At 37.8% G+C, this 10,007-nt stretch overlaps 1 protein-coding gene across 2 annotated transcripts; it reads left to right on the top strand.

Annotated features, from left to right (window-relative positions):
• The first annotated feature begins 3,627 nt into the window (after positions 1–3,627).
• Positions 3,628–9,699, top strand: LOC119786103 (protein phosphatase 1D-like). 2 transcript variants are annotated; one of them, XM_038289202.1, is made up of 7 exons: positions 3,628–4,282; positions 5,404–5,632; positions 5,761–5,885; positions 5,973–6,154; positions 6,292–6,519; positions 6,842–6,929; positions 7,906–8,043. In XM_038289202.1, the coding sequence occupies exons 1-6, from the start codon at positions 3,775–3,777 to the stop codon at positions 6,923–6,925; spliced, it is 1,356 nt and encodes a 451-aa protein (XP_038145130.1). In that variant the 5' UTR covers positions 3,628–3,774; the 3' UTR covers positions 6,926–6,929; positions 7,906–8,043. The 2 variants fall into 2 exon arrangements, with proteins under 2 accessions (XP_038145130.1, XP_038145129.1); XM_038289201.1 differs by lacking the exon at positions 6,842–6,929 and having other exon boundaries at positions 7,906–9,699.
• The last annotated feature ends 308 nt before the right edge of the window (positions 9,700–10,007 follow it).

The following is a 10,007-nucleotide window of genomic DNA, read 5'->3' as shown; positions in this document are numbered from 1 at the left end:
AATATATTGTCTATCACTCTGTCACTGATCATCTACCTTTTGAGTAACCAAAATGCTGCCACACAAGCCCCATGATACATTACTGGACTCCACAAACAAAACAATTTATCTTTTTCCTTTAAATTAATAGTCTGAAACATAAACACTTAAATGTCTGAGATTTTTAATCATGGCTGACATTTACTTTAGCTTTACCAAGCCACTTTGTGACTGCAAGTACATGAGTTTTAGAAGTATAGAATACAATGACAATAAAATAGTCTCTCTGTATGACAGCTACATAGACAACCATGTTCATGATATTTGTTTTATCTAAAGGTTCTGTTTATCTCTATTAATGTTAATGTTCACAACCCCTCAGAAAAAAAACAAAGCCTAAAAATCAAGGTTTTAGACTGGATTAACACTGCCTCCACCTGGTATTTTGGTTGCACTGCTTAATGAGGCGTCTGTTTGGTCATGTAGTTTTACCTCTCAGAATGCTAAGATTCAGCAAAATTAGCAAATTAAAACAAAATCTGACAATAGAAAAAATATCAACATAATCCTTTTTTGTTATAAAAGCAGAGTCTCTGATCTTCAATAGATGTCACGATAGTTATCTGTAGACAATAGACATTACATGACAGAAGTAATCTCACATATATTTCACACATTAAATGTTGACAGTTTAGTTAAAATGATCATCTAATAACAAGGATATGCATGTATAAAGATATTAACTCCTATAGACATAACAAAATAATAGACGTCACATTGGCTCTTGGAGCGCATAAAATACGGTCATCATTCTCCTATGGACATATATTCGCCACTTGTGCTATTTGCAGAAAATGTATTCTATAAGGTTGCCTCAGCACTGTGTGGAATATTTGTATTGTACTTGTCTATTGAAGTCAGAGCTGAGGAGATAACTTTTGACAATTCAGATTGACAAATACTGCTTGTACACTGAAAAAAAAGTGCAACCATTTTTTTTTTCAACTACTTAATCATATTTAGTTACTTTAACAGAATTGTTTCATGTTAGCAGGGTAGGACATAAAACAATTGTTCTAAAGTAACTAAATATGATTAAGTAAATGCCCAAAACGGTTGTATTATTTTTTGTGTATGTCCATCAATGAAATGCAAGTTAATATTAGTAGAATGTTATAAAGTAAAAAGATTTATAAAGTCGCAGTTATTCCTTTACATTGATTAAGACTGATAAAATATCTACCTTAGAAACAACATAAAAAAAACACTGCTATAACATTTCAACATTTCAAGAGAGACGATAGATAGATAGATAGATAGATAGATAGATAGATAGATAGATAGATAGATAGATAGATAGATAGATAGATAGATAGATAGATAGATAGATAGATAGATAGATAGATAGATAGATAGATAGATAGATAGATAGATAGATAGATAGATAGATAGATAGATAGATAGATAGATAGATAGATAGATAGATAGATAGATAGATAGATAGATAGATAGATAAATTTTAAAATATATTGAGTTGGAAAATAGAAAAATAAGGTCTACATAAAAACATTGCTGAAAGGCTGTCGGTGTTATTTTTCTTAAAATGCAATTAGCTGTGTGTTCTGCAAAATACAGTATACATATTAAATCATAATGTTGCATTATTTTTAACCACACTAAAATGTTGAGACACATTGAAACATGCTTTATCAACCATATTCATACAGTAAGAAATGCAGCAAGTTACGATCGATTAAAAACGCTGATGCTTAATTGATCTTACCATACTGTATGTAATTACCTTGAGTGGAGCTGTCACCCTCTATTTATATATACTGTACATGTATATGTCCACAACAATGACAAACATTTGTAATGGCTTGGTGCTTTAATATTACTCATGCAGATCTTCCATACAGTGTCAACAGATTAGTAATTGGCAGGCAAATAAAAGATATTACACATGCCATTTTCGATCAGAAGTGAGTTTCTACCTTAGTTTGTGTTGTTTGTTTATTTGTTTCCATGTCAGTTGAACTAAAGATATATATGTATTTGCATCTTTATTTACCTTTTTAATGAAAAGAAACGTGTTTTCTTTAAAAGATTTGAAATTTCTACTTGTTTTTTCTGCTGACCAGTGTTTTTTTTATTTTTCAACATAGCAAGGATAGCATCAGTCATCCATCCATTTTCTCCCACTTATTCCATCAGGGTCACCAATGGGGCTGGTGCCTATCTCCAGCAGTCTAAGGGTGAGAGGCGGGAGACATCCTGGACAGGTCAGTCTGTCACAGGGAAACACAGAGACACACAAAGACATAAAATCATGCACACACACACACACCTAAAGACAGTTTAGTGATGCTAACTATCCTAACAGTCCTGTTTTGGATTATGTTTGAACTGTGGGAGGAAGCCAGAGTACCCGTAGAGAACCCACACATGCACGGAGAGAACACGCAAACTCTATTCAGAAAGACCTCAGGCCAGGAATCAAACCCAGAACCTTCTTGCTGCAAGGCAACAGTGCTACAAGCTGCACCTCCTTGCAGCCTGAGTGCCCAGCTTTGCAAATAAATTGTTTAAGTTGTTGGCAAAACAAACCATTTTCATTTGCAGTCCTGACATGGTCCTTAAACTAATAATTCATGCAGTGCTCCACAATAGTTTTTTTTCATCCCTCTGTGACTAACAGCAAAGCAAGGCTGTTCTTCAGGGGCACAGGTGAACAACAGCCTCAATGCTGTAGAGCATTACTCCCCAGGTGCCCGTCTACTTTAACTGTATGTTATAAAAGTATTTAGAATACTAATAACTTGTTTGTCCAAAAGTATCAGACAACCTTGAAAATAAATATTGATTTAACAAAAATATGCAATATATGCTATAATATTTGTTTTGTAGAATTTATAATTCTGCGATGGACTGGCGACCTGTTCAGGGTGCACCCCGCCTCTCGCCTGTAGACAGCTGGACATAGGCACTAGCATCCTGTGCGACTACTACTTGGATAAAGAGTGACGGAAAATGGATGGATGAATGGAATTTATAATATGAAAATTATAAACTGGTTGCCATGACAACAACATTTCTAAATAAAACTGCTTGTGTGAATGTGATAAATAATTTTTTGGGTAGATATTGGCAAAATATGTGGGCAAATGTTTCTATGTCTTCATGTTTACAAATTACAGATAAAAGAGAAATTTAAAAGTGGAGATATTAAGTAGTTCTATGGAAGAAAGTGAGGGATGAAAAGTTATAAAAAAGACTCAGATTTGAGGAGAGAAGAATGATAGAGAGACTAAGAGGGTCACTGGTAAAGGAAACCATTAAAAGGCAAAAGCTGAAGAAATGAGTGGGAATTAGAAATTGACATTATATTGAGATACTATCTTATTATAATGAGATACTATCTTATTATAATGAGATACTATATTATTATATTGAGATACTATCTCATTATAATGAGATAAAAAAAAAATTAACAGAGTGGCGGAAACGGGCTTCCATTACTAACAATACAAAAAAGAAAAGAAAAAAAATCGTTTTCTAAGTAATAAATGTTATTGAAAAAGCACCAGAAGCTTTGTGGTTGCTGTTTAAGAAGCAGACTAGACGTGACGTCATTACGTACAACGTGACGCCTCGGAAAGGATAAACAAAAAGGAAGGAAGCCTTCGGCTAGACAATCGCGGCAAAATCGGTTCAAATTTTACCTCGGTAGCTTAACGTTTACACTGCATGCACCTTTTAGTCGCTTAAACTGGTACCCATAAAACCTTCACCATCATGGACGACTCTTTGCTGTTTCGCATGAGTGCATTTTCGGATCAAGGGGGGAGAAAATACATGGAGGATGTTATCGAGATCAGAATTGAGTACGAGCCCACAGCGTCAACAGACGAAGGTTATTTCAAATCGCAGAGACATGGAGGGCAAACGAAGAGCGGAGCTTTTCCACAGACTGTTACCGAACCACATGGGTTCAACAGATTAGGTCCAGCGACTGCAGCGTGGGTAGAGAGCTTATCAGATGAGGACATTTGTAGCATCGGCACCCCGGCAACGGGCGACAAGAACTCAGCAGAGCATGTTGTTGTTGACACGCGGAGATCCGTGGCGTTTTTTGCCGTGTTTGACGGCCACGGGGGCCGCGAAGCTGCGCATTTCGCCAGCGAGCATTTATGGGATCTGCTGAAGAGGCAGCGGGGCTTCTGGTCCAAGGATCACAGCGAGGTATGCGCCGCTCTACGGAAAGGTTTCATCGCCTGCCATCAAGCAATGTGGAAGGAGCTGCGTAAGTCATCAAATAATGAGAGTTTGAAGTATATTTCTCTCAATATTTACCACACCTTTCAAGTCTGAGCGTCATAATGATGTCACGTGCTGCAGCATTATGCACAGCTTCATCTGGAGATGGATCAGTGGGATGTTTTTTTCCTGCACTACACTGAAGTCTCACTTTCACTTGTCAAAATTGATTTAATGTGTCTGGAACAGCCCCCTTTATTCTAATACCCATAAATAAAATCCAATGCATCCAATTGCCATCAGAGGTTGCCTGTTGTAGAAAGATGTATGCAATCGAATCTTAGTAAAGGCCACATGAACAGCTTTGAACAAATTAAAAATCACCATTAAACCCATCATTTGAAGCTGAAAAAGTGTGGCCCATCTGCAAAACTTGTTGAAATGCTGTTGCTTCCCTAGACTGTCAGAATTGGTATGCATTCCCATGCCGGATTTGGACGAGCTGCAGAGATCCACAGCCCAGGTGGAAGAACCTGACAACAGCCCAAACTTTTTACCATGCACTCCACAAATCTGCCATTAAAGAACAGATTTGCAGACTGTGTAGATTTAAATTTCTTATAAATCGCAGTTTCCTTTTGGGACTGAAAACCTCTCAAAGTCTGCAAAAAACGTAGAACTTGTCAGAGATTTTAATTTCCAGCTAGAAAGCATGTCAAACTCAACTCCCATTATGTAAGAAAATTCCAAGTTGAATTGAATAGTTTTAAAAGGCTCTGTGTTTGTTGATAAGGTGGAATAATTCTATTCAGTTTATTTATATAGGGCCGTTCCCTAGATCATACAGTCAAATTGATTCAAAGTTTTCTATCTAAGGAAAACCAATTGATTGCATTGACTCAAAGGCAATCCCTCACACTAAGCATGCTTGTAGCGACAGTGGAGAGGAAAACCCCCCTTTTAACAGGAAGAAACCTCCAACAGAACCAAAGTTATAAATCAAGGAAGTTCAACCTGACTTCTACTTGTTATCAGTATTTAGTCCCTTCTAGTACTCATCGAGTCTTATTAAAATCCTATATATATATATTTTTTTTTACTTTATAGTGCCTTGTCTTTGACTGCAATAACCCATCGCTTTTTATTTACTTACCTTTTCCTTTACAGCAGAGTGGCCGAAAACAATAACAGGCCTGCCCAGTACATCCGGCACCACGGCTAGCGTCATTGTGATCCGGGGAGTTCACATGTACGTTGCTCATGTCGGAGACTCAGCGGTAGTAGTTGGAGTGAAAGAAGAGCACTCTGACATCACGCTCCAGGCTCTTGAAATAACACAAGACCATAAACCTGAACTGCCAAAAGAGAAAGAAAGGATTGAGCGACTGGGTGGCAGGTGAGTCTAATGGAGAACTTTGAGAAATTGGTCTATATGTCTTCAGCGTTTCCACGGAAGAATAAAAATTGTACAGTTAGAAAAAGGAAAATTATGTTTGAGGTCATGTTGCATCTTTTTAATCAAAGCGTAATGAAGAAATCTGGGGTTAATCGTGTTGTGTGGAAGAGGCCCAGGCTGACTCATAACGGCCCCGTGAGGAGGAGTACTGTCATAGACCAGATCCCGTTCCTCGCAGTAGCTCGATCCCTTGGTAAAGGTTTTTTTTTTTTTTGGTTAAATTCTTCAACGACATCACATGAAAAAGTCAAACTGATGATATGTTATTGCCTTTGAACAGGTGACCTGTGGAGCTACGACTTCTACAGTGGAGAGTTTGTCGTTTCTCCAGAACCTGATACCACCGTGATGACCCTCGATCCTAAACGGCATCGCTACATCATTCTCGGCAGCGACGGGCTGTGGAACATGATGCCACCCAAGAACGCTGTGAATATGTGTTACAGCCATGACAAAATGGCAGTATGTAATGCACTTTATTTTCCATTTACATCGTTTTTGAGATGTCTAGTGTTTGCTGGATTATTTTGGTAAGAAACTGTTGCCATGTCAACAAAAAAAAAACTTCTCATTAGCTTCTTTTGTTGTAATTTTTAAAGGGACCAAAGGGAATGTCTTGCGCCAGGAGGCTGGGATGCACGGCCTTATTGTTTTGGAAAGAGCGCATGCTCCGAGCGGACAACACAACCGTCATCGTCCTGGCCCTGCAGGAACGCGGGGGGGCGCCCATTCCCATGCATCGAGATGAGATCGTCGTTGACATGGCGACGGGTATTGACCAAATTCCATACCCTGGAACGCCATATAACACATGCGAGATCCAAAAGGTAAGATTCGATGATTTGTTACATTGTTTTTATGATTTCTAACTGGCACAAACAAGATCAGACAAGTAGTGAAATTAGATATTCCTGATGCAGAGCTGCTGCTTCGACTGCAGAGAACTTTTCTGTCCATCATTATCTGTTTGTTTTTGATTATTTTCAGTATTCCTTTATACATCTCAGTTCATTGCCCTCTGTATACAGCTTCCACCTGTTAAACTACATTGAAATATTAATGCCACAAGCTGCTGATTAAAGATAACAATAGCCTTTCAAATGAAGAAGGGTCAGTGGTTCACCAAATCTTTGTTTTCGGGGCCAACAGGCGGAGCATGAGGATGGCATGTTTTATGAAGAAGATGAGATATATGAAGAAGAACATGAGGGATGGACATGCCTGGATTGGTAGTGAGGTGACTGCTCAGCAATGAATATGTGTTAAATAACAAGCATAATTATCAGCCAATCTATGAGCTCAAGATCTAAGACGAGTTTGTTTAATTTAGTGGCAAACTTTAATGAAGTCAAATAGAGATACAGAATGAGTTGTAGATCAGTTATCCATAAAAGCTTTTCCAGTTTCATAAAGGCTTTTTTTCATATTCTTCATGTGAAACATTTATTTAAACCTTTTATCCTCTTATTTGTCTGTCTCCACTGATTACTCAACACTTCTATTGTTCCTTTTTATTTTATAATTTTTTTTAGTCCATATTATCACTTGGTTTTAAAATTTGTTCAAAATTAGTTCAATATTTCTCCTTCCAATTGTTTAAAACCTTTGTCGTGCAGTATCACTTTTCTTTTTTTGTTTGGGTTAATCAATAAAAGTGAGAAATCCATTAAAGGTTGGATTTACAGCACTTTGTCAAAGTGTTTGTAAAGTTTTCTCATTATACCACCTCAAACCTCTGGGTATTTTAGTGGGACCTCATGGGATACTACAATAGAAAGTAGTGAATAATCTAAATAGTGTGCTTTTAATGCATATTTCATCCTCCCTGATGAGTCACAGTCATGTCTTTAATAATAATTAAACTTTATTGATCTCATTTTGGAGAAATTCACCTCTGCACCAAACCCATCCCCTTGGGGTGCAGTGGGCTGACATTTTTTTTTTTTTTTGCGGCGCCCGGGGAGCAATGAGGGGTTAAGGGTCTTGCTCAGTGACCCAGAGTGGCAGTCTGTGGGAACCGAACTCAGAACTTTAGGATTCCAAGCTCTATGCCCTAACCACTAGTCCGCCACTCTTTTAGGGTATGTATTGATCAGCTTTGCTGAAAGAGTTTCAAGAGGATTGAATACTTTAAAAGGCACTGTAGAATAATTAAAGGAACAACATTTCATTAACTGATAACATTTTCTTTTTGCTGCTTTGCTTATTTTCAGCCAAGTGGTCCACAGGAATCCCCCTCCCCATTTACGGAAAGTTCCCAAACACTAGAACAGGCCTTTGGTCTGTATGAGGCAGCTTTCTGCGCCACTACGCAGCTCCTACCTGACGCCAGCTCCCCGCTGCATCCTGCAGATCTTTCCTCAGATGTTTTCGAAAAGCAAGACCCATCCAGCACCCATATGGACTCAGACTGTTCTGCTCCTCCCTCAAAAATGCCCTGCCGATCCTGTCCCAGGCCGCCTGACTTTAAAGGTGCTAATACTCGGCTTGGCGGGCTTCCAAACAAAGGCAGCTCACTGAAGAAACTTCAGGGCAAAGCAGACAGTGAACAATCCCTTCAGTCTAATGACGCCAAATCGGGCACTTCTGAGGACGGTGGCATTCGGCCGCAGCACACCTCTACCCTGTGCGTGTGCTGAATCTTTTTCATAAAATCTGCACACCATTTATTAGATGTATACTTTTATAAAAAGTCTTTATTTGTGGGTAAATATGGAAGACAGAGGTCTTGTAAATGTGTTAATGTTCTGATTCCCCTCCTTTTCAGGATGTCCTTTTAAAGGTATAATCTTTTAAATTCTTAATTTCATGCTCTTAAGTATGTACAGTGAAACTGTATTTTAAACAAAACACATTAATTTAAATTTCCTTAACAGTATTTAGGCACATACTTCCATTACTACATTTTTACCAAAAGAAATTAACTTTAGGTTTAACTTTATTCAAAGGAAATGCTGAGAGTTTGGTCAGCGGTTAATACCTCCGATCAGCTATTTACATCATGGAGAGTTGCTATTTTGTTTGGTAAATAGATGAGCTTATCTGTTGTATTTGCAGCACAGACATTGGTCTGAGTTGCATTATGCAGGTCTAATTAAAACTTGCTTTATATTTTATGTTTGTAGTTATGACGAGTATGGCCACGGTTTTCCTTCAACTCAATTTTTTCCTATTTTAAGCTGTGGTCAGAAGACAGCATTACATGTTTTTGTCATTTACGTGAACATATTTGTAACATTCTAAGCATCTTGATTTCATAAGTTGTCAGGGCTTAGAAATATTGTTTATTTTTTTGGACGTCACTAACATGTCATCTGTTTAAGATTTAGTGGCAATAAATCTTGGCTTTATCCAGCATCACTATATAGTGTAAGTTAATACCAGTTCCAGATACGCTACACTCCAGCTTGGTTTTCTTTCTTTTTCTTGTTCTGTGTACCCATCACCTTGCAGATGAGATACTTTGCTCCTCATGTTAAAGTCCCAAGTTGTGTTACTATGGCAGCTGGGCTACTAAGCTAAATACATATTTGCCTTTATTTTGCATAAACTGTCATTGTTGCCTTAGCACAAATTAGTTTTGTCGGTGTTGTGTTTGAGATCCAAAACCAGGTTGTGAAGTGTAGCCGTGCGTCTCAGCCCATCATCTGCATCCTTTTACTGTTCAGTGTGTTTATTATGGTTCAGCTCCTCAGAGCTCCCTTTTTCTGTACGGTGGGTAAATATGCAACATGGGTTTGTACAATACTATAATATGCAACCTGTGGGGATTTTCAGGAGTTTGGCATGCTCACATCTATGCTGTATTTTGTGACCTGTGTGTGAGTGTCAGGAGTAACGAGTGTTAAAATGCATGTTAATGGATGTGTTTGGAAAATACCAATCATTTTGGTCTCGCTTTATATTTACTGTTGCCGATTTCCATGTTTGCGGTTTACATTGCAGCATTTAAAAGTGATGACATATAGAAAATGTCTGTGTTCTAATAAAGTTCTTGTTTTTTACAATGGTGCAACAGTGACTACTTTGTCATGAAAAAGATATCCAGATATAAAGAGCCATTATCGGGAGTATTTTTACTGTTTTATTTAATAATTCTTTTTGTAGATAATCTAGATGATGCTGCTGTGGCTTGTTGAGGAAGACTGGTCTAGTCATTCAAATTAAGGTTTATTTTTATTTTTTTTTTTCATTTTCTGAGCCCCTTTGTTCATACAGACAGATACTGTCTGACAAGAATTTCTAGAAGGGAAAAGCTGTTGTTCATGAAGTTTTGACTATTTCCAGAAGATGGCACCAAAGTAAAGGCTTTAAT

The sequence above is a fragment of the Cyprinodon tularosa genome, unplaced genomic scaffold (assembly GCF_016077235.1).
Source record: "Cyprinodon tularosa strain WSP-4 unplaced genomic scaffold, ASM1607723v1 ctg265, whole genome shotgun sequence".
In the NCBI taxonomy this organism is placed as follows: domain Eukaryota; kingdom Metazoa; phylum Chordata; class Actinopteri; order Cyprinodontiformes; family Cyprinodontidae; genus Cyprinodon; species Cyprinodon tularosa.
Note: the sequence above shows the minus strand (reverse complement) of the source record. Positions and strands in the feature narration are given on the sequence as shown.

What these genes read in the sequence shown, in the direction of transcription:
- LOC119786103 (XM_038289201.1), top strand. Translation starts at nt 3,775, where the DNA reads ATGGACGACTCTTTGCTGTTTCGCATGAGTGCATTTTCGGATCAAGGG. An exon ending in AGCAATGTGGAAGGAGCTGC is followed by an intron (nt 4,283 to 5,403) that starts GTAAGTCATCAA and finishes TTTCCTTTACAG; the next exon opens with CAGAGTGGCCGAAAACAATA. An exon ending in CGCAGTAGCTCGATCCCTTG is followed by an intron (nt 5,886 to 5,972) that starts GTAAAGGTTTTT and finishes GCCTTTGAACAG; the next exon opens with GTGACCTGTGGAGCTACGAC.